The 23,140-nt window shown below is 42.5% G+C and overlaps 1 protein-coding gene across 1 annotated transcript; it reads right to left on the bottom strand.

Annotated features, from left to right (window-relative positions):
- Positions 1 to 286: 286 nt before the first annotated feature.
- LOC117346786 (RING finger protein 225-like) lies at positions 287 to 20,619 on the bottom strand. Its single transcript, XM_033916878.1, has 2 exons — positions 20,245 to 20,619; positions 287 to 1,489 (listed from the first exon to the last, which is right to left on the bottom strand). Exon 2 carries the CDS (start codon positions 1,374 to 1,376, stop codon positions 594 to 596), a length of 783 nt encoding a protein of 260 aa, XP_033772769.1. The 5' UTR covers positions 1,377 to 1,489; positions 20,245 to 20,619; the 3' UTR covers positions 287 to 593.
- Positions 20,620 to 23,140: the final 2,521 nt, after the last annotated feature.

Consider the following 23,140-nt stretch of genomic DNA (forward strand, 5'->3'; position numbering starts at 1 on the left):
ATCTAGGCATGGCCCAACACTGACTATCCAGTTTAGAAACACCCACAGTGGGCCAAGTATTTAAATATTACCTCAATAATTTCTAAGCACGCCTTGCCCATGATGGCAGTGGCACATCATGCAGTGCCCGAGGGCTGGTGTTTATATTTGCCCCTCTCCCAAAACACATTACCGCACAAAGGGCCTGTGCTTTGTTTTTTGACCTTTCAACTCCTCCAGTGCCTCTCCTTAGATAGCACTCAGAGGCCTTGGCCACCATCCCAACCCCACCCACCCCTTTCCCACAATCGATACACTCTAGATCCAGTGCATATCCCTGCATGTTCTTTTGCATAATAGTATAACCGCATCGATTCCTTGTAGAGAACTGCGGTATATAAGACACTATATTGTATTGCATAGTCTATATCCAAGTGATCTTTTGGCCAATGCCATCATAGCCTTGCTCATGGCAGAGGGACAATCCCAAACCCAGCAACCCACCACAGAGTCATCTTGCTCAGCTCCAACTATTGCTGGCGTAAGTCTTTTTCTACTCGGTAGGTGTCAGTGCCTCCTATAAGTCATTCTTCATTTCAGTCCTAATCCCTTGGTCACATGTGCTGTAGGGTTGTGGCATTCCCATCTCCTTGCATCATGCTGCTATTTCCAATGTGGACAATTGCTGGGCTGCTGCCTCCTGGATATTTATAGGGAAGCAGGAAGAAGATATAGATCCCAGACATGACCAGACCCAGCGTAAGAATGACTGCGATGGTCACAGCAATATAAAACAGCCAGCTGCCCCGGACACAGCCCATGGGGACCCTGCTTCGGGGAGCAGGCCGCCCCACATCCAGGCTCAGGCTCACCGAGCTGACCTGTAGTGGTTTGGGCAGGTGGTGTCGAACGGACGTGCTCTTGTCTTTCATATACAGTAGTCCTTTCTTGCGACTGAAATGGACCGAGCCCAGTTCCGAGTCCCCAGACAGCTGACTAAGAATGCTTGTGTCGTTGTCCAGTGCCGGAAGCCCTTTCCTTGTGGGCAGGCGGGTGGCATTGCGACAGATGGGGCACGTGACGGAGTTGACCTCTTCAGAAGAGATGTTAATACGCGCCAAGCACTCCAAGCAGAAGGTGTGACCACACTGCAGCACTTTTGGCAGCTTGAAGACGTTGTCGTACTGTGTGAAGCAAATTATGCACTCGGTGCCGTCACAACTGCTGGCATCGTCGTTTGCCGTAGCACCAACACAGCTGTTGCTATTGACTGTTTCTTCCTTCATGACACAGCTTCTGGCATCCTCTTCAACTGTGGCGCCAGCGCTGCTGCTCTTGGCATTCTCTTCATTTGTGGCACCTCTGTCACCAATTGTGGCATTTTCCTTCTTAGCCATGGCACTGCCAATACTGCTGCTGTCCCTGGAATCCTTCTCCTCCTCAGACACTTGGAAAGTTCCTTATCTGGAGCCAGAAACAGCCAGGAAATCTCTGTGTCCTTGTTCAGCCTCTGTGAAAGAAAAGCAAAGAAAAGGCATAGTTAGCAGATTCAGAGGTGAAATCCTGGAGTACGATAACAGAGTAAGAGAGATAACGAGGAACGAAATTGTTGGACAATTACCACAGTAGTATCGAGATAGTACTAGAATAACCGCTGGCACTAGAACAAGGACTGGCTGACCAATTTAAGTCTCAGTATGAATCTCTGTCTTTTTTAGCTGAGAAATCACATCTCCCATGAGCCTCTCAACAGGTATAACGTGTCTGCACTGGAATGAAGCCTCGGGTAACTCCCGTCATCAAGCCACGGACAAATACCTGCCCACAAATGTCAGAATGCTAACAAATAATACAGATCTCAGATAGAATCAAAGAATGAAATTCGGAGATTGCAATTACCAAAGGCACAGAATGTCACGGCTCTTACATTTGCTAGTATTCTAGGAATCCAGCTTCCATTTCAGAGGCACTACTTTTAACCTATCCAAACCCTACATTATACTGGGAACCCACAAAAACATTCCTTGATTTTAAATGGTTACAAAACCAAGATTTATTGGAATATTCTCTCACCTTTGAGGCTACAGTTTCATCAACTCATAAAAGTTTCATATGGTATCTGATTGCATATACTCGATGTGCGCCCCACCTGTTACTCGGCAAACATCGATGCAATAATCGAGCTCGGACCAGACTCTCTGAAGCATATCTGGCGTGATCGCGTTTATAGCTTCAGTGATCCGTTCCTGCAGATCATCCATAGTTGCGGGTGGTGGAGGTACATACATACTCTTGTCTTCACGTACCCTAATGTCCAGTGATCTCGGGGGCCTCTTGAGGAACACCTGGTCATTTTGTTGCGTTGCATTGTCCGAAGGTTGTAACTTCTGCACCAGCTGCAGCTTATATAAGGGTGAAAGCACAAGCGATAAGATCTCGCTAACCGTGCTTTTTGGGACTTGTACTTGCTGTCACCTTATTTATAAACATATTCCAATAAGTTTTGATTTTGTAACCATTTAAAATCAAGGAGTGTTTTTGTGGCCACCCTGTATATTTTAACAGTGTTCAATGGCTGCAAGTAGAATCTTACTGGAATCTTGTTTGATGGTGGCATTTTTTTCAAAGCTCAGAAGAGGGTAGTTTTTCCTCAAAAAGTGGAAAAATTGTGAAATGTTTTCTCCTTTACAACCATAACTGCCATGCTATTCTGCCTTCTTTCCCTTCTGATTCTCTTCCCTCCAGTAGCATTCAATATCTTCTAATCTACCACTACTATTAATTATTTCTATAGCGTTACCACACGCACGCAGCGCTGTACAGAGTCACAAAGAGTAAGAAAACAGTCCCTGCTTGAAAGAGCTTAAAATCTAAACAGGCAAAACAAACAAACAAGATGTCATGGATACAGTTAAGGGGAATGGTTAATCAGCTGGCTGGGTTGGAGGGCAGAGGAGTAGGGTTAAGAATTGAAAGCTATATCAAAAAGGTGGGTTTTCAGTCTGCTTTTTTTTAACATCATTTTTATTAAGTTTTGGGGTTTTTTAAAAAAAATACAATCAATACAACAACAAACCAACAACTGCAAACAAGAGGAAATAACAGTAACAGTCAGGTCGTTCGCGTTATTCCTTCACGAAGACCCACGGAAACCAACTCCCCCAAACAGAACCCCCCTAACCCTCCCCCCCCCCCGCACTCCAGTGTCAAAAGTTCAATAAAGAACTTCTAGCTCTAGGGGACAATCCCTCCCAAACGAGAGCCCATATTCTCCTAAATTTCCTCCACGGCCCAGGACCGCCCCTCCGAACATTCAGATATTCAAATTTCAACAAAGTAAACAAATTCATTTCTCCACATAGTAAGGGTAGGCCCTTTAGCTTGGCGCCACAACAGAAGGATACATTTCTGGCCCAATAAGGAGGCCTTTTGCAATAACATGTTACCCCCTCTAGACAAGCCCAAATGAACCACCTGAGAAGAGCAGAACGTCCGCCCTCAAAGGAATCTGCTTACGCAGAGCAGACTGCAAGTACAGTGCTACAAAAGACCAGAACGTTTGAATGCGGTCACAAGACCAAAACATATGAAGCAAGCCTGCAGGGGTGGACTGGCACTTAGGACACCGAGCATGAGAGGCATAGCCAGAGACATAGGCCCGAAATGGTGATACATGCAGCCGCAAAAGAAACTTGAAGTGCAGCTCCTGCAGCACAACAGAATGAGTCATCCGAGAAAGATGTTTCATAAGAAGACAAATTCAGTCTGCTTTTAAACCAGGGAAGGGGCTTGACGGACAAACTTGGATAATTTATTCCAGGCATAGGGGACAGCTAGATGAAAGGAACAAAGTCTGGAATTGGCAGTGGAGAAGGGTAAGGTTAAGAGTGACTTATCTGAGGAACGGAGGTCTCTGGGGGGGTGTTTAAGGAGAGAGAAGCGAGGAGATATATTGAGGGGAAGCAGAATGAACACACTATGCTTTTATTAACCGCCAATTCCAAACAGAACCTAGTTATTTATTTAAAAGATTTATTAACTGCCCAAAATCTAGGCGGCTTACAATAAAACATACACAGTCATCAATAGACATGTATAAAATTCAAGAGCCATCAATTACATCAGTAAATTTAAACAGAACATCTTAATGAATGATTTAATATGCAAGCCTTGCAAAGTATAATCAACCCTTGCTACAATGAAATGTCTGGACAAAAAGATATGTTTTCAATAACTTCTTAAAACCAAACATTCTCACAGAAGCACAAATTTCCAGGAATACCGTTCCACAAAACTGGACCAGCAATAAGAGAAGGAAAAGAAGACCGCTTTGGTTCTCAAAAGTAGTAGCTGAGATGGTAAGGAATAAGAGGTTAGCTTTCATAAACTACAAAAAATCGCAGAAAGAGAAGACAGGCAAAAATATCTGGAAAAGTTGAGAGAGGCTGGTCGAGAAGTCAGGAAAGCAAGGATACAAATGGAAGAAAAAAAAAATAGCTAACTCAGTAAAATGGGGAGACAAAACATATTTTAGATATATCACTGATAGGAAGAAGTACAAATGTGGCATTGTAAGACTCAAAAGTGAAGGCTGAATTGTTTAACAAATATTTCTGTTCTATATTCACGGCTGAAAATCCGGGAGCAGGATCGCAGAAGATTAATGTGAATAGGGATGTGGAGTGGTAGACCCCGATCAATTTTCAGAGGGTTAATTTCATGAGGAGCTAGCTAAATTAAAGGTAGATAAAGCGATGGGGCTGGATGGTGTACATCTGAGGGTGCTGAACGAACTTAGGGAAGTTCTGGTAGCTCCGCTGACTAACCTTTTCAATGCTTCTCTAGAGTTGGGAGTAGTACTAGAGGACTGGAGAAGAGCGGATATGGTCCCTCTACACAAAAGTAGAAGTTAAGAAGAAGTAGGGAATCACAGGCCAGTAAGCTTGACTTATGTGGTAAGCAAATTAATGGAAACGCTTCTAAAACAGAGAATGGTGATGTTTCTGGAATCCTGTGGATTACAGGACCAGAGGCAACATGGATTCACTAGAGGTAGGAATTGTCAGACAAATCTGATCAATTTCTTTCAAGTTTCCAAGTTTATTAGTTCTTAATATCCCGACCATCAAACAAATATCTGGCCAGTTAACAATAAAATTAAACAAGAGATTAAAAATAGTAATGAGAGATTAAAGATTGTAGAAAGTGCGTAGGAATATCTGAATTGAACATAACTGGGTTCACTAGAGAATTGGGTAGAGGGAGTGAAAGTTCTAGATGTGGTGTATTTAGATTTTAGCAAAGCCTTTGACAGTGTACCACACAGATGTCAAATAAATCGAGTGGTCTTGGGAAGGGCCCCAAAGTGACGGGCTGAGTCAGGAACTGGTTAAGTGGAAGATGACAGAGGGTAGTGGTCAATGGAGATCTCTTTGAGGAAAGGGATGTTACCAGATGATACCAAAATAGATGGTGTGAATAACATGAAAAAAGACCTAACGAAGTTTGAAGAATGGTCTGAAATTTGGCAGCTAAAATGTAATGCTAAGAAATGCAAAGTCATGCTTTTGGGATGCAAAAATCCAAAGGAACGGTACAGTTTAGGGGGTAAAGCACTTTTGTGCATGAAAGAGCGGGATTTGGGTGTGATTGTATGTGATTATCTTAAGGTGGACAAACAAGTTGAAAAAGTGACGGTGAAAGCTAGAAGGATGCTAGGATACTAGAGTGCATAGGAAGAGGTATAGCTAGAAGGAAAAAGGAGGTATTGATGCTCCTGTATAAGACTGGTGAGCCCTCATTTAGAATATTGTATACAATTCTGGAGACCGCATATTCAAAAAGATATAAAAAGTATGGAGTCGGTCCAGAGGTCAGCTACTAAAATGGTGCGTGGTCTTCGAAACAAGGTGTATGGGGAGAGACTTAAAGATCTTAATATGTATACTTTAGAGGAAAGGTGGGAGAGAGGAGATATGATCAGAGACGTTTAAGTACCTACATAGCATAAATGTGCATGAGTCGAGTCTCTTTCAATTGAAAGGAAGCACTGGAATGAGAGGGCATAGGATGGAGTTAAGAGGTGATAGGCTCCGAAATAATCTAAGGAAATACTTTTTACAGAAAGAGTGGTAGATGCGTGGAACAGTCTCCCAGAAGAAGTGGTGGAGACAGAGACTTTGTCTGAATTCAAGAAGGCGTGAGATAGGCAAATGGGATCTCTAAGAGAGAGGAAGAGAACAGTTACTGTGGACGGGCAGACTAGATGGGCTATTTGGCCTTTATCTCCCATCATGTTTCTATGTAAGATTTTTTTAAATTTATTTATTTATTTATTTATTTGATTATTCGTTATATCTTAATAACAAATATTCATGAATGATCACAAAAATTACAAATTCCATATAAAGAACAACAAAACATATTAGGCAATAATTCAACCATGTCCTAGTCCACATTATCACTGGTCGCCAGTATTTTAAAATAAAACATCAAATCTTTCTGTCTACTTATCTAGGGACAGGCAACTGGCATTTTATACATCTATACAACATCCTCCAAAAGTAAAATCAGTATTTGAAATTAAACTTTCAACAATGGTTTCTCTTTAATAAAGTCTTCTAACTGGACTGGATCATAAAACACATATTTATCACTACCATACGAGATAAGGCATTTGCATGGAAATTTCAAAAAGAAAGTAGCTCCATCTGCCAAAACTTTAGGCTTTAGCTGAAGGAACTGTTTCCTTTTGAACTGAGTCTGTTTAGAGACATCCGGAAACATTATCACCCGTTGACCGCAAAACATCTCTTGTTTTTTCAAAAAATATAATTTTAAAATATCTTGTTTTTCAAGCTCTGTCTTAAAGGTCACGAGAAGAGTTGCTCACTTATCTATTGTATCTTTAGATGATTCCAAAAACTGTGACACATTCAAACTATCAAGTGACACTATTTTATCCATTTCACCTTCATCTGCCCTTTCTTTAGAGTCTCTTGAGATGTAATAGAGATTATCATTCTCAAAGGTCTCCACTTTAGTATAATGTAATATATCTTTCAAATACATTCTCAAGAGTTCCATCGGGGACAGATAATGTGTGATTGGAAAATTTAATAAGCGAAGATTTTTACCCCTGATAGAGTTTTCCATTTTTTCTAATTTAGCATGTATCATCATACTATCCTTTATATTAGAAACAGCACTAGCTTGTAAGGTAGCTACTGCCTGGTCTAATTTTTCAAACTTCACAGCTGTTTCTCCAATTTTAATATCTTGCTCTTTAATTTTAACTGTTGCATCAGATGAAAATTGACATAAATTCATAACAGTCTTTTGTAATGATGATGACTCTATTCTATTAATGCTAAGCCAAACATTATTTAGAGTGATCACTTTATCCCTGGGGAGAACGTCCGAGTCTTGCCCAGTAGTCATCTGCACTGGGATTAGTTCTTTAGCTTGCCCCAAGGATTGTCCAGAAACCTCCAGTCCAGATAACAAGGATGATTGAGGGGAAGAAGAAATTAATCCCTCCTTAAAAAGGGAGGGAGATTCTTCTAACCATAGGGAATATAATGGTTGAGGAGGTGGTGTTGGTTCCCCTGAGGATAGAGAGACAGCTTGAATATTAGGAGTTACCTGTTCTTCAGCATGTGGCAGAGTGGGAACCATAAGGTGGCGATCCATCAGGCCCGTTGTTCCAGCAGATAGTATTGCTTTGGCCTTCCTCTTGCCCATATTGAGGAGTAGATAACCCTACTCCCTACTCCTCTTGGGCTCCGAAGGGGCTCAAAAGGGGCAAGCCCATTTAGCCACGCCCCTTCAGCTCACGACCCGGGGCTCACGACCCGGGGCCGCGTACCGCAGCTGGTCCGAAGTTTAAGGCTCCCCGAAGGACCCTCTCAGCTGGCTGGGTCGGGCAGCAGCGGGACTGCCTGTCCCGATGTGAAGAGGTGCTAAACAGCACTGGCTACAGGCTCCCTCACGGCTGGTCCGAAGTTTAAGGCTCCCCAAAGGACCCTCTCAGCTGGCTGGGTCGGGCAGCAGCGGGACTGCCTGTCCCGATGTGAAGAGGTGCTAAACAGCACTGGCTCTCTATGTAAGATTTTGCTGTATTCACATAATTGCATAACCCCTTGTTCCAATATCCAACAATATACGTTTCTCAGATCTTAATGTACGCCCTGGGTTGTAAATCTGTAAAATCCCACCAAAGTACTTGTGGAGTTTACCATAAATGCCTTGCTGAATCCACTACTCCAAGACTGAAAACTAGGGTCCTTCTATTGGAAGGGCAGACAGCCTTGGAATGTATTGGAGAGATCCTGGAGACTTATGATAAGCTTTGTATCCCTACAAGGTCTCACTGAGTAAAGTGTCCCAATACCTACAGCAGATATACACAACACAGAGTTCCCTATTAACATTCACAGCATCCTTCCTCCCCTAATCCCACTATCCTTTAACACCTTGAGGCCTGCTTCCACCAGATTCTCCCACAGACATAAACTATCCTTCCCCTCTCTACACGGTATTCTCTATGCAGGTAAACTGGGAAAATCCCTTCTCTTCAAAATCACAGGTCTTTGGAACAACCTCACTATCCCACTGCGGAACCTGGGCTCCCTTCAATTATTCTGCAAACAACTGAAAACCTGGCTTTTCTCTAATATATAACACTATTTTCCCCCCCTTTCTCTTCCCTCACTATATATGCTCATGTAAATCTTTCCCCTGTCTCTTCTTATATTTTTTAAGCTTGTAAACCGTGCCGAGCTCCACTTCCGTGGAGATGATGCGATATATAAACTTAAGGCTTAGTTTAGTTTAGTTTAGTAACATTGGAAACAACGTAGGAGAAAACCAGGGTCACAAAAATACACAAAAGCCACAGACATACTCACTTAACTCCAAAGTGACATGTAGAGCCGAAAAGAGTTGGAGTTATTTTACACACAACTCACAACACTGAGAACAACTAGAGTCACATACAGGTCTGAAACTGAACCCCCCCCAAAACAAACAAACAAACAAAAAAAAAACCCACACACTGTAAGCTGCCTCGAATTAAAAATTGGAAATGTGGATGTGAAATAGAAGCACAAATATGCAGCGACACCACTGCAAATAGTTGGAGTCACCACAAAACCCCTCATTGATGTTGTAACTTGACTTACACGGCTCCGCAGTGACACATAAGAACATAAGAGTTGCCTCCGCTGGATCAGACCAGAGGTCCATCGCGCCCAGCAGCCCGCACCCGCAGCGGCCCATCAGGTCCACGACCTGTTTAGTGTCCCTGTCTTTCCTGTACCTATCTTTATGTCTATCTGTCCCTGCCTTTCCTATACCTATCTCTATGTCTATCTGTACCCCTCAATCCCCTTATCCTGTAGGTATTCATCCAAACCTTCTTTGAACCCTTGTAGCTTGTCCTGCCCTATCACAGCCTCCGGGAACGCGTTCCATGTGTCCACCACCCTCTGAGTAAAGAAGAACTTCCTAGCATTTGTTCTAAACCTGTCCCCTTTCAATTTCTCCGAGTGCCCCCTTGTATTTGTGGCTCCCCTCAGTCTGAAGAATCTGTCCCTGTCTACCTTCTCTATGCCTTTCAAGATTTTGAAGGTTTCTATCATGTCTCCTCTAAGTCTCCGCTTTTCCAGGGAGAAAAGCCCCAGCTTATCTAACCTATCAGTGTATGAAAGGTTTTCCATACCTCTTACCAACTTAGTTGCTCTTCTCTGGACTCCCTGAAGTATTGTCATGTCTTTCTTGAGGTACGGTGACCAGTACTGGAAACATTTGCAGTCACACAAAGTTGAGCAGCATCAGACAAAAGTTTGAAACAGCTAGTCGCACATACACTCAATTTACACATGCTGCAAACAACCAAAGTCTCCACGGGCACAGCCCCTGGGCGCAGTGACACCACACACCCTAAATATTGCTACCTTTAGTTGCGATTGAGGTGTTTCCAGCAACACCCTCCTCCATTCCTGGTCAGACTGAACCTTCCATCAGCCGCAGCATTATTCTGGAACCCTGTCTTTTCCACCCAGCAGACGTGAATCTGCGTAATGCAGGAAAAGTAAACAGAAGATAAAAAAGCAGCAAGGGCAGAGAGGTGTGCCCATAACCAGACCTAACTTTAAAAACTCTGTGTGACCTGAGGAATACCAGGCATGGGGGAAACCTGAGCCTGTATAAGGGGCAACAACAGCTCCAGAGTTCATTATCCAGGATATAAAAATCCATTGCTTCCCTAAAGATGGTAGATCTTCACTGACCCCATCATCCCCTGGGGTGCTGATTCCCACTGCCCCTTTCACTGCCTAAGATATTGATTATTTTGTTTTAGCAGGACTTTTAGTACTTCTGTTTTGGTAATGATTATAAACTTCTTCCCCAGTGCAGACAAGTGGTTGGGCATTAAACGCCCACTTTGTACAGGTTCTCATTCTCAGCCAAAATGCCAAGAACAAATCTTTGATCCTTTGGTTAAAAAAAAAACCCATACCATTCTCAGGCAGGAGTCACTGACAGACATATCTGTGATCTCACAGTTGTCAATGGTCTCACGTTCCCTGAAATCATGGCATTTCACCGTCTCACTGTGAAACACTGAATTCGGTGACCTCTTAAGCTCTGCCAGCAGGGGAAGAGAGGAGAGCCACCACTAGGGTGAAAAGGAGAAGCAGTTACCGACAGGAACCCCATTCCCCACTGGCAGAGGAAGGATCAAAGGCCACAAGGGTGACAAAGAACAGAAGCAGCTGCCAGTGGGAGCCCCTAAGCCCTGCTGGCAGAGGTTTGTAGCTGTGCCGAAAATTGCTGGAGCCTGCCAATGGGAACCCATAAGTATTCCCATAGCGAGACAGACCAAAGGTCCTTCAAGCTCAGCTTCCTGTTTCCAAGATCAGTCAATCCAAGTCGCAAGTACCTGGCAAACCCAAGAGAGCACAATAGATTTCATGCTGCTTATCTTAGGACTAAGCAATGGGTTTTCCTCAACTCCACCTTAATAATGGTTTTTGAACTTTTTGGAACCTATCCAAACCTTTTTTACACCCTGCTAAGCTAACTGCTGTTATCACATTCTCTGGTAATAAATTCCAGAGTTGAAATACACATTGAGTGAAGAAATATTTTCTCCAATTTGTTATAAATGTACTATTTAGTAACTTCATTGCGTTCACCCTAGTACTGCTTTGGAAAGAGTAAACAAGCAATTTACATCTTCCCATTCCATTTTATTCATGATTTTATAGACTTTTATCATATCTCCTCTCAGCTTTTCTCGTCTTTAAGTTTCATCCTAGCCTCTTTAGCTTTTCCTCATAGGTGAGTCTTTTTATTTTCTTTTTCTCACATATATGTGCATGTGGCCTTTTTCACTCATGGGACTACCCAAGCACATAACTCGGCTGATAAAGAGCCTCTACGAAAATCATGAAGCTGCAGTGAGAGCAGAATATGGCAACAGCGAATGGTTTCCAATAAAACATGGCATCGGGCAAGGATGCATCTTGTCACCCTACCTGTTTAACCTTTACGGTGAAGCCATTTTCAGAAAAGCAAATTTGGAAGAGAAGGTGGTGGCCAAGATATAAACAGCCTGCGCTATGCAGATGATACAAGGCAGCAAAGACATGCTCTGTAATCTACTGAGAAAAGTCAAAGTCAAAAGTCATAACATGGAATTAGAACGGAACATAAACAAGACGAAGATCATGAACACGATGAAGAATCTGAGCTTGAAGGCGATAGAAGTTGTAAAGGATTTCAATCTCCTGGGCTCTTTTGTAAACAAAGCAGCAACCAGCAGGCAGGAAATACTCTGGTCGCTCTTCAATGAAGGCTCTTGACAAAGTATTCAAATGCAAGGAAATAGCACTCATTTTCTCAGTGGTCAATTACGGACGGGAAAGCTAAACACTACAGAAACAAGACAGAAAGAAGATTGACTCATTTGAGCTCGGGTGCTGGAGAAGAATTTTATGCATGCCGTGAACCGCCAGAAGAGCTATCAATTCTGGGAGAGATCAAACCGGCTAGACCACTCAAAGCCAAATGATGAAATTACAACTAGAGAATGACACGGGGACAAATTTTTCCCCGTCCCCGCGAGAACTCATTTTCCCATTCCGGCGAGTTCTTTTCCTGTCCCTACCCCTTCCCTGCAAGCTCTGTCCTCATCTGCACAAGCCTCAAACACTTTAAAAATCAGAAGTGTTCGAGACATGTGCGGTTAAGGCAGGGTTTACAGGAATGAAACAGGGACGGCAACAAAACTTGCAGGGACGGGATGGGGAAATTGAGTTTGTCCCCCGTGTCATCTCAAAACATACCTCTTTGACAAATTCCTCTAACCCCCACCCTCCCTACCCAAAATAACACCCCACTTCATCTTCCTCCCTACCCTTCCCTCTCCTTCACCCCGGTTGGCACCCCCCAAGCAACAGTGATTGGTTCACTTTGCATTTGCCACCGGTCTATACCATATAATTGTTAATTAATTCTCTACACCTGCATTGTTTAAATCGCTCTGAACTGTTTCCAATATGCTGTAACTTCGATGTAACTTCGCTGTAAATGTACAGTCTCTTACCCTGTAAACCGCTCTGAACTGCTTGTGGTATTGCGGTATACAAGAATAAAGTTATTATTATTATTATTATTATCCTCTAGTTGTCTTATTTTGGTCACACTGTCAGAAGAGAAAGATCATTGGAGAAGGACATTAAGTTTGGTAAGATCAAAGGAACCATGCGAAGAGGGCAGCCCGCAATCAGATGGCTGGACATGTTGAAAACAACCATGGGGGATGACACTTGAGGCCCTTACTGGACTAGCACAAAACCAATCTATTTTTAGATCTGTACTTTATCAAGCTGCAAGGACTTAAGCACGAGTCGATGGCACCTAGCTATAATTAAGCTCACGTCAATAGTACACCCACACTTTCATTTATTGTATTTTGCTCACACCTTTGTAATAGTAGCAAGTTAATGTCAGGTAGAGTAGGTTTTTTCCTGTCAGGCTATAGATGATGCAGTAGAGCAGGGCTGCCCAAGTCCGGTCCTCGAGATCTACTGGCAGTCCAGGTTTTCAGGATATCCACAATGAATATGCATGAGAGAGATTTGCCTGCACTGCCTTCTTGGTATGCAAATCTCTTGTCTCATGCATATTCCTTGTGGATATCCTGAAAACCTGGCCTGCCAGTAGATCTCGAGGACTGGACTTGGGCAGCCCTGGCAGTAGAGGGTTAATTGGACTTGGACTTGCCCACGACTATGAGGAATGTTAGTGGGTCTCTCCAATGGCTACCTGATGCTCTAACCAGTAGGCTACTCCTCTACTTGCCCTGTATAGTTGTCTGTGAATTTTCAAAAGCGTATATACTTCTGTTCTGAATACGTCTCCCCAGAGTTTAGGTGGCTCTTTACCCTTTACAAATTTTCTGGGTCATTTTACTAAAAAATATTTGAACAAATTCAAACACCTCTCCAGCTTTGGCCCAAAGAACACCACTACTAGGTCAGAAAATTCTACGTGTACAGATTGTATGCATATGACTTTGTGTGCATATTGGATGCACAGTTTTATCACCGCACAATGTTTTACTTCTAAAATTGCCCTCATAGGAGATATATTTTTATAAAATAAGTCTAAAAAGGTACCTGTACTACAAAAGGTGACATAGGTGCTTCTTGCCTTTATAGAATAGGCTTATACAATAGAAACACAAAAAATGACGCCAAATAAAAACCATTTGGCCTATCCAGTCTGCCTAACCATACCATTTATTTATTTTATTATTTATATACCACTTATATCCTAAGTGGTTTACATTCATATTTCCCTATCTGTCCCGGCGGGCTCAAACTATCTAGTGTATGTGGGGCAATGAGGGGATTAAGCGACTTGCCCAAGGTCACGAGGAGCAGCGAGGGATTCGAACCCACAGCCTCAGGGTACCGAGGCTGTAGCTCTAACCCCTGCGCCAACCACTCCCCATTTACTATCCTTTCTTTTCTCTTAGAGATCCTAGGTGCTTGCACCATTCTTTTTTTTTTAAATCGGATAGTCTTCATCTCCACCACCTCCACTTGGAGGCCATTCTGTGCATCCTCCCCTTTTCCATAAAGAAGTATTTACTTAGGGCTAGATTCACTAAACCTTACGATCCTGACCCCGACCCGATTCACTAAACAGCTTCCCGATCAATCTCCTAACGGATCCGACACACCCATGCACATGAGGGCAGAGGGCATGCAAAAGTAGGAAGCGATCGGAAGCAGAAGAAGAAACCCCGATTGGGTTTGCTGATCCAAAAAGAAGCGCCTGCTGACGATCAGTTGCGTACTATCCTTTCCAACTGTCCTGCCCAGAAATATCAGTATCAAGATTACAACCCTATATAAAACAACCATTAAAATGAAAAATAAAACTGTAAAATAAGAATTCATGACTTTTATATATTCTGTAAAATGCGCATTGCAAGCCTGTGGTTTTTAAAGCGTGTTCTGTTCCGCAAAACGTCCATAGTCTGGCTACACAAAATCTAATTCACTGCGTCGGTCACAAATCATTCCTTTTTAAAAAGTCCAACTAGTAGGGCCAGCAAAAGGAACTGCAGACACCCTCCCCCTTTTCTTTTGGGATCGCTTGTCGCGTGATGTGCAGGAATAAACCCCACCCACTAACTTCGTAGTAAAGGGCGAAGAGTTAGCGCATGTGTAAATTGAATCAATAACCAACCAAGGATACTCTGCGCACGCGTTTCAATTGCTCTTACAGTGATCTGTGGGATCGCTATAGGGCGTGCATCTGATCAGATCATTTGCACGTAAAAACTGTGGTGAATCGGTCGCTCGGCAAAACTCGGCCAAGAATCGCCCAAGAACGATCCAGTCGGCCTTAGATTACTGTCCTCTTTCATCTTCATCCTATGCCCCCTCATTTCAGAACTTCCTTTCAACTGAGACGTGTTTCCTGTGCATTTTTATTTTAATTGGTATTTAAATGTCTCTGTCATATCTCCCCTCTACCATAATGATCCCCATTAGTGAACAAATTCTCCCACACAAATTTACACCCACTCAGAAGGTGTAAATATGTGCATGTACTCTTAGTATGTTTCATAAAATACATACATTTTAATACTAAAATTCCACCCAGACTATAACTCATGGGAACACCTGTTTATTTATCTGAATGTAGCTAATATCTTTTCATTACAATAGTACCTCAAGGGGGAGCGTATTCAGGTAGATGAAGTATTTCCCTGTTGCTAGAGTGAAGGGCTTGTAATGTATGTTTGCACCCGAGGCAATGGAGGGTTAAGTGAACTGCCCAAGGTCACAAGGAGCACCAGTGGGAACTGGACCCCGTCTTCCCTGTTTTGGGGGGCAAAAAAACCCCCCAGGAATATAACTTCTGCAAAACCAGCCCAGGATGTAAAAACAGTAAAGGTGGTCCAAGAAGTGTGGAAGAACCAAAAATGCAAATGTAATATTTTATTGAAGCAGGACCCGACTTGGCCATAAGTTTGACATGAGCCTTTATCAAGGGCAGTCAAATTCAAAGGCAACAGTAAAAGCTCAAGTTTGCATTCAGTGGTTTACCATTCTGGATTATCCAAAAAATCAAGAAAAGGATGCCCAAAATAAATCACAAAAAATTGCACCCTCCAAAATACAGGACAAAAAAAATACCTTTCCTTACAAAAAGGGAGAAAAGACCTCAGTGTCTAATAGGGGCTCTTTAAGCTTCCCATATAGACAGGCTAGTTTTAAACAGAATTTAATCCTAGCAGACACATCCTTGGTCAGAAAAACTCCCAATTAGTGCGTGAACCTCTTTTCTAATTTTCTTATAGTTTTATGTATTTTCTTATAGTTTTAGATATTTTTTTACTTTTCTTCAAACAACAATTGTCAAAAATAGAAGTCACTTATCTGAGCACTTCGATATTCAGGTGTAGTCCTGGAGTAAAGCAAGCAGGAAAAACTGCTCTATGGAAAAAAGCTATCAGTCAAAACATTCTTCCAAAATATCCAACAGGGGCCCCTGTTTCGCAACAAGATGCTTCGTCAGGGATTTGAGCGATCACACACCCGCTTCCACTCCTGTCATATCATTCTGGATGCCATGTGTTAGTAGTGGTTTGCAGACTATTTCAGTGCAAATTTAAGCTTTTCTTGGTTTCTTTTGATGAATTTGACTACCCTTCATGAAACATAGCTGGGTCCTGTTTCATCAAAATAATAACTACTACTACATGGCGATACTTGAGAGGGTTCAGAGAAAGGCAACAAAAATGACAAAAGGTATGGAAAACCTCTCATATGCAGACAGGCTGGAAAGGCTGGGGCTTTTCTCACTGGAGAAGCGGAGACTCAGAGGAGACATGATAGAGACATAAAAGATCATGAAAGGCATGGAGAAGGTGGAGAGGGACAGATTCTTCAGCCTATTGGGAACCACAAGAACAAGGGGGCACTCGGAGAAATTGAAAGGGAACAGGTTCAGAACCAATGCTAGGAAATTCTTTTTTCACTCAGAGGGTGGTGGACACCTGGAATGCGCTTCCGGAAGATGTGATAGGACAGAGTACATTACGGGGTTTCAAAGAGGGATTGGATAAATTCCTGAAGGACTCGGGGATTGAGGGATACAGATAGGGGTAGAGATAGGACTATGAAGGTTAATAGATAGAAGGGGAACGGGGAATGAATGGGTTTCAGACAAAGAATCACTTTACAAGTCATGGACCTGATGGGCCGCCACGGGAGTGGGCTGCTGGGCACGATGAACCACTGGTCTGACCCAGCAGAGGCAACTTCTTATGTTCTTACTATTAATTGTTTCTATAAGTCAAAAAAAAACAACAACAAATAAAAAACCCAATTCAAGCACAAGGGTACTTAAAAGATCACAAAAATATGCTTAAAGGAAAAGAACAGGACAGGGGTGAAGATTTTCTATACTCCTAAATATCACAATGTCGATAAAATATTAATAGTGAAAGAGGGGCCCTCAGTGTCGAGGTGATAAGCTCTACAGAGCGAGTACAATTGCTTAAACAGACATTGGCCCCAAATTTCACGTTTCTAGCCACACACCATCATAGGGTGCCCCGATTGTGTGGGCTCATACAGTGAATGCTGTGATATAATTAATAACAAAAATGAAAAAAATTAATTTTAATTCAATTAGCAAGAAAGTTTCTGCCCCCGCCCTGTAAGCCAAACGGGAAAACTGACAGCGACAACGTAAATTCATTCATTAGAATGAATCCATCAGCTTAAGGTCTCTGATCTCCCACAGAGGCTGTTCTGGCTGGCAACACCGGTTTCACCTTCTCATCCCAGGACTTCCCCCTCAGTGCTCAGGGTCTCAAGGGGGGGGAGGGGCTGGACAACCGAAGACCCCTTTATAACAGTGAATTAACAGTCATGATCCCAACATCATCTCTGTGGGCAGCCATCTATTGCCCTTTCCTTACTATACAGAAAAAAAATGGAACGCTGATGCATGTATAACTTTGAGGCATCTTCTGTAGGCTGTTTTAGCTGCTAACTTGTTATAATATAGTGTGCTTTGGAAAAAATCACCAGAGAGATGGGACTTGATTACAAATTTAAAAAGTAGTTACCACATCAGAAGAACATAAGCATTGTCATACTGGGACAGACTGAAGGTCCATCAAGCCCAGTATCCTGTTTCTAACTGTGGCCAACCCAGGTCACAAGAGCCTGGCAAATCCCAAAAGAGAAAAACACATTTTATGCTGCTTATCCTAGAAATAAGCAGTGGAATTTCCCCAAGCATATCTTAATAATGGTTTATGAACTTTTCTTTTAGGAACTTAGTCTAACCTTGTTTTGTGTTTTTTTTAAACCCTGCTAAGCTAACTGCTTAGATGCCCAGGAAATGCAGTGGTCAAAGTATTAGGCATTTTAAAGACTTGTAGCAAAGTTGCTCAACTGCAAAAATGAGTAACTGTTAATATACAGTATATGGGAATAAATCTCCTGACCAACTGCCACTATATTAAAGTGGACTGGAGAACTGTAATGAGTATGTAATCTTCCTCTTCCGCCAATCAGGCCATTAAAAACTGCCTCCTCAATATACTTCTAGTACTCTTCGCTATGACCAGTCTGGGTTCTAGAATAAGCTATGTTATTGTCTACCGTAACCTATTTGTTGTCGTGACTAGTCTGTTTTCAAACGATTGTGAATGTCTACTTGTAACCCATTCTGAGCTTCTGGGAGAATAGGATAGGAATCGAAATTAAAAAAAAAAAAAAAAATCTAAGAATTTCAAACTTAACTGAAGGCAGATGGCAGCATAGTGAGATTTTCAGCATCAGACCCTTGAAGTAGATTAGATCCCATGCTAGATAGATGTGGTCTTTTAGGGTCGCTAGCTCTAGGATCATCACAGACAGGCCGAGACAGCCATGCTTTTATTCCTCATTGTGTCCCATGGTTACAGTTTCCCACCTGACTCGACCTCTCCACAGTTTGCTTCTGGTCAATACTTTTTCTAACGTTCTTGAGTCCTCAGAAACTCCCGCACTTTAATCTATATCACAAAGGACCTCTTTTACTAAGCCACGGGTGCCAAATGCTCCGACACTGCTCTGACATTCAAAGGAATTCTATTGAGCATCGAAGCATTTAGGGCTCTACCGTGGCTTAGTAAAATTGGGGGGGAGGGGTTAAAAACAATGAGGATGAACACAGCGGTTAGAGCTTCAGCCTTAGCACCCTGAGGTTGTGGGTTCAAATCCCTCACTGCTCCTTGTGACCCTGGGAAGGTCACTTAATCCCCTCGTTGCCCCAGGTACACTAGATAGAGTTTGAGCCCACCGGAACAGATAGGGAAATATGATAAACCACTTAGGATACAAGTGGTATATAAATAAATGTATGTGTGTACCTTATGTAGCGACATAGTAAAGGGTCATAGATTTGATACCACCTTTCTACGAGTACAACCAAAGTGATTTACATACACCGTAGCAGATAAACGCCAAAGTGGCCTAGTCTACCCAACAAAGTGGTTAGGGTTTTAGCAATCGCGCCACGCAGGTTATGTCTCATGCCTTTGATTTAGTTTTGTAACTATTGTTCCCAATGTTGCTTCTGAATCTGCCTCCTGATATCATGACTTCTAATTCTACAGCTTCCCAAGCCTTTGGGCAAGATTTGTTTATTAATACATCCTAAGTATTTAAACAGCTTTTATCACCTCCCTGTGTCTCATCTCTTGAAAGACTTTTTTTTTTTTTTTTAAGTTACTGTATATCTGTCTGCTTGCATCTATTTCTTTCCTATGGATGAGGTTTCTCTATCCTTCTATTAGTCTAAGTCCAGGGGTAGGGAACTCCGGTCCTCCAGAGCTGTATTCCAGTCGGGTTTTCCCCAATGAATATGCCTTGAAAGCAGTGCATGCAAATAGATCTCATGCATATTCATTGCAGAAATCCAGAAAACTCGACTGGAATAATAATAATAACAGCTTATATACCGCAATACCGTGAAGTTCTCTGCGGTTTACAAAGATTAAGCAAAAGGTACAAATTGATTGATTTTAAGAGGGGAGGAAGAAAGAGGGTTAATAGGACAGGAAATCCATTTTTGAGGAGAGAGTGATCAATAGAACAAGTTAATCGCTATAGAGGGGAGAGAGAAGAGAGGATCAGTTGTCTAGATGCTTTAGGAACAGGTGTGTTTTCAGACGTTTCCTAAATTCCTCATAAGTAGGAATACGGCTCTCGAGGATCGGAGTTTCCTACCCCTGGTCCAAGACTCTCACTCTGACACTCCTTTCGGCCCCTTTAGTCCAGCTTTTCTCTCTCCATAGTATCTTTGTTTCCCCACTTTGCCAAGTCTTAATTGTAAAATGTACTATAGGCTTAGTTTTGTTTCAGCATGGTTTTTCCACTTGCCTATTTTGGGTTTCCAACTCAAATCACATAAGGACTGGGATCTGACCCCCCCCCCCCCCTTAATTTTTATATTCCCCCCTCAATTTACTCAGCCTAGTCATTGCAGCGCTTGGACTAACAGGTTCTAAAAACGCCCACCAGGGGTCACCCTTTTGTGCTCACGGGCTAACTTCCGCTCCCCCTTTTTTACCGGACTCGGGGAACGGAAGTCTCGAGCTCGCAATGAATTGTGCACTAGAAATCGGGTTGTAAAAAGTAAAGCAAAAAGCCACCGGAAGTGGTTTTTACCCACCTGTTCATGCCTCTCTCTTTTTTTTTTTTTTTTTTTGGCATTTCTTTCCTTAATCTCCTTCTCTCTCCGCCCGTTTCCCCGGAGTTATAAGCGCCATGGCTGCCTTTCTCTCTCTTATCCCTTTTCTTGCGCGGAGGAGTTTTGCATTTATTTGCCTTGGGTTGGACTTCCCCATTCCCAGCCCGCCTAACCACGGGGCTGCTGCTGACTAGCGGAGCCCGGCTGAGCCGCAGCTGGCATTAGCCGGTGCCTGGAATCTCGGCCAACCTGTCGGACCGGCTGAGCCGCGAGAGCGTGTCGCGCGCAGCAGGTGCAGCGGCCCGTGCGAGTAAGTAACCACACCTGGCAGGCTCTTTCTTGCGCGCGCCCACCACCCCCTACACACAAGAGAAAGCATTAAAAAAAAAAAAAAGACGGGGAAAAGGAGAATCCGAAAGGACGACTTCCTGGTAGCTGCAGGGCTCGGGGCCAGAAATAAAAGAGGGAAATGGAATGCAGTGGAGAGATGCCCAGTAAGGCAATGGTTCACTAGCTTTTACTTGACAAAAAAAAAAAAAAAAAATCAAATGGTGATCTATTAGCAAAATAAATATATATTAGAGACCATTTGCAAAAAAAATCAAAAATGAACATTGACTCTAGATGTACTCATTCAATCATAGTACTTATTTTAATTAATTAAGCTATAATTGATTTAATTTATAACATTTTTATTGAAATCAGTAAAAATATAATACAATAAGTCATTAAATTAAAATTCATCATATTAATTTCCATCAAATATCTTTCATTTCTTTAAAATATATTTCTCAATACCCTCCCCCTAATTCCTACCCCCCCTTCCCTTTTCCCTATTGACCTCTCCCTCCCCCTATGCTCCCCCAAAATTTAGTTTATAACTTTTTATTGAAAGAATCATACTAAACCCCCAAACCCAATGAAAGTTGACAAAAATAAAGAATAATAAAAGTAAAGACCTGGCATTTTAGATAAATAATCATAGCTTCAATGTAAATCATTAAGAATTAAACTTCTTGCCTTAGTTGATTCTGAATATACGGATCCCAAATTTCCATAAACATATGAATTTTCCTACCCTCAGACTTAGAAGTACATCTTCCCATACTGGGACTTCTTCGAGAGAAGGAAAGCCACTAATTCTCTTGCCTCCTTATAACATCACTGGCTTGTTCCCCACCTCCCTACCAAATTAATTCATTAATCTTTAATCAGCTAACACTTTCTAAACTGCATCAGTCTTATTATATAAATACTTACTAATTTATTTCCACTATTTAAATAATTTAATTTTAAATTCACTATTTTAATAATATCAATATATGAAAAACTCTCACTTTTATGGTATGGGGTACACATATACTCTAAAGCAGGGGTGCCCAACACGTCGATTGCGATCGACCAGTAGCTCAGGAAGGCAACGTGAGTCGATCGCTAGACTCGTGTTGCCGTCCTGATCTACCGGGCCGATCGGCCTTCCTCTGTGTTCTCCCTAGGGCCTTTTAGCTGGGCGGTCCGCCCAGCTGTCATCTGCTGCCGCGGCTGCTGAACATTTGAAAAAAACCCGGATTGGAGATTTTAGCCCGTAGCGAACTTATGCTCCGGGCTCTAACGTGTGCGTGCTGGCTTCTCTTCTCTTCCCTCCGAAACCGGAAGTTATGTCCGGGGGGGGGGGGGGGGGAGGCCGGCACGCACATGTTGAGAGCCCTGAAGCAAGTATTCGCTACGGGCTAAGGCGGGAGACAGGTTAGTGAAGCATTTCCTCTTCTTGCTGCCGGGTCCTGCCTACTTTCTGTTTCCGCGAAGGCAGGACCCGGCAGCATTTCCCCCAATAGGTCGATTGCGATGCTGGTCGGCCGAAGTAGGGACAGCTTGGGGCGGCATTGGCTTTCGGGCCTGTTATTGGTGGCAGTTTGGGTCCTGGTCCAGATGGCAGTTTGGTCCCCGTTGGCTGTGGCAGTGGCTTGGGGGAGGGCAGGGAGAAAGAAAGAAAAAGAGCAGGCAGGGAGACAGAAGGAAAGAAGAGAAACAGAAAAAAAGAAAGGGAGGCAGAGAGAAAGAAAGGGAAGGGAGAGAAGAAGGAAAAGTTGGGGGAGGGAATGAGGTCTGGAGGAGAGGAAGCATACAGGCTAAAAGAAGGGAAGAAAGATTGGATGCACAGTCAGAAGAAAGTGCAACCAGAGACTCATGAAATCACCAGACAAGGTAGGAAAAATTATTTTATTTTAAATTTAGTGATCAAAATGTGTCTGAATTTATATCTGCTGTCTATATTTTACACTAAGGTCCCCTTTTACTAAACCACAATAGAGGTTTTTAGCACAGGGAGCCTTTGAGCGTCGAGAGCAGCGCTGGGCATTCAGCGCAGCTCCCTGCGCTAAAACTGCTATCATGGTTTAGTAAAAAGGGAGGGGGGTATATTTGTCTATTTTTGTATGGTTGTTACTGAGGTGATAGTGCATAGAGTCATCTGCTTGACCTCTTTGAAAAACCCTGGAATAGGAATGATAATTAACATTTTCTATGTGTACAGTGTGCTTTGTGTTTTTTTAAAATTTTATTGTTGGTAGATCATTTTGACTTGGTCATTTTAAAAGTAGCTCGCAAGCCCAAAAAGTGTGGGCACCCCTGCTCTAAAGAATAAGTCGCTTTCCTTCTCTTGAAGAAGTCCCAGTATGGAAAGATGTACTCCTAAGTCTGAGGCTAGGAAAATTCATATGTTTATGGAAATTTGGGATCTGTATATTCAGAATTTTTCAACTAAGGCAAGAAGTTTGATTTACATTGAAGTCTGAGGCTTGTCCCTGTAAAATTTCAATCAATTATAGCTAAATTTAATTAATTAATTTAAATAAGTACTATGATTGAATGAGTAAAT

This window comes from Geotrypetes seraphini, chromosome 12, assembly GCF_902459505.1.
Source record: "Geotrypetes seraphini chromosome 12, aGeoSer1.1, whole genome shotgun sequence".
Classification (NCBI taxonomy): domain Eukaryota; kingdom Metazoa; phylum Chordata; class Amphibia; order Gymnophiona; family Dermophiidae; genus Geotrypetes; species Geotrypetes seraphini.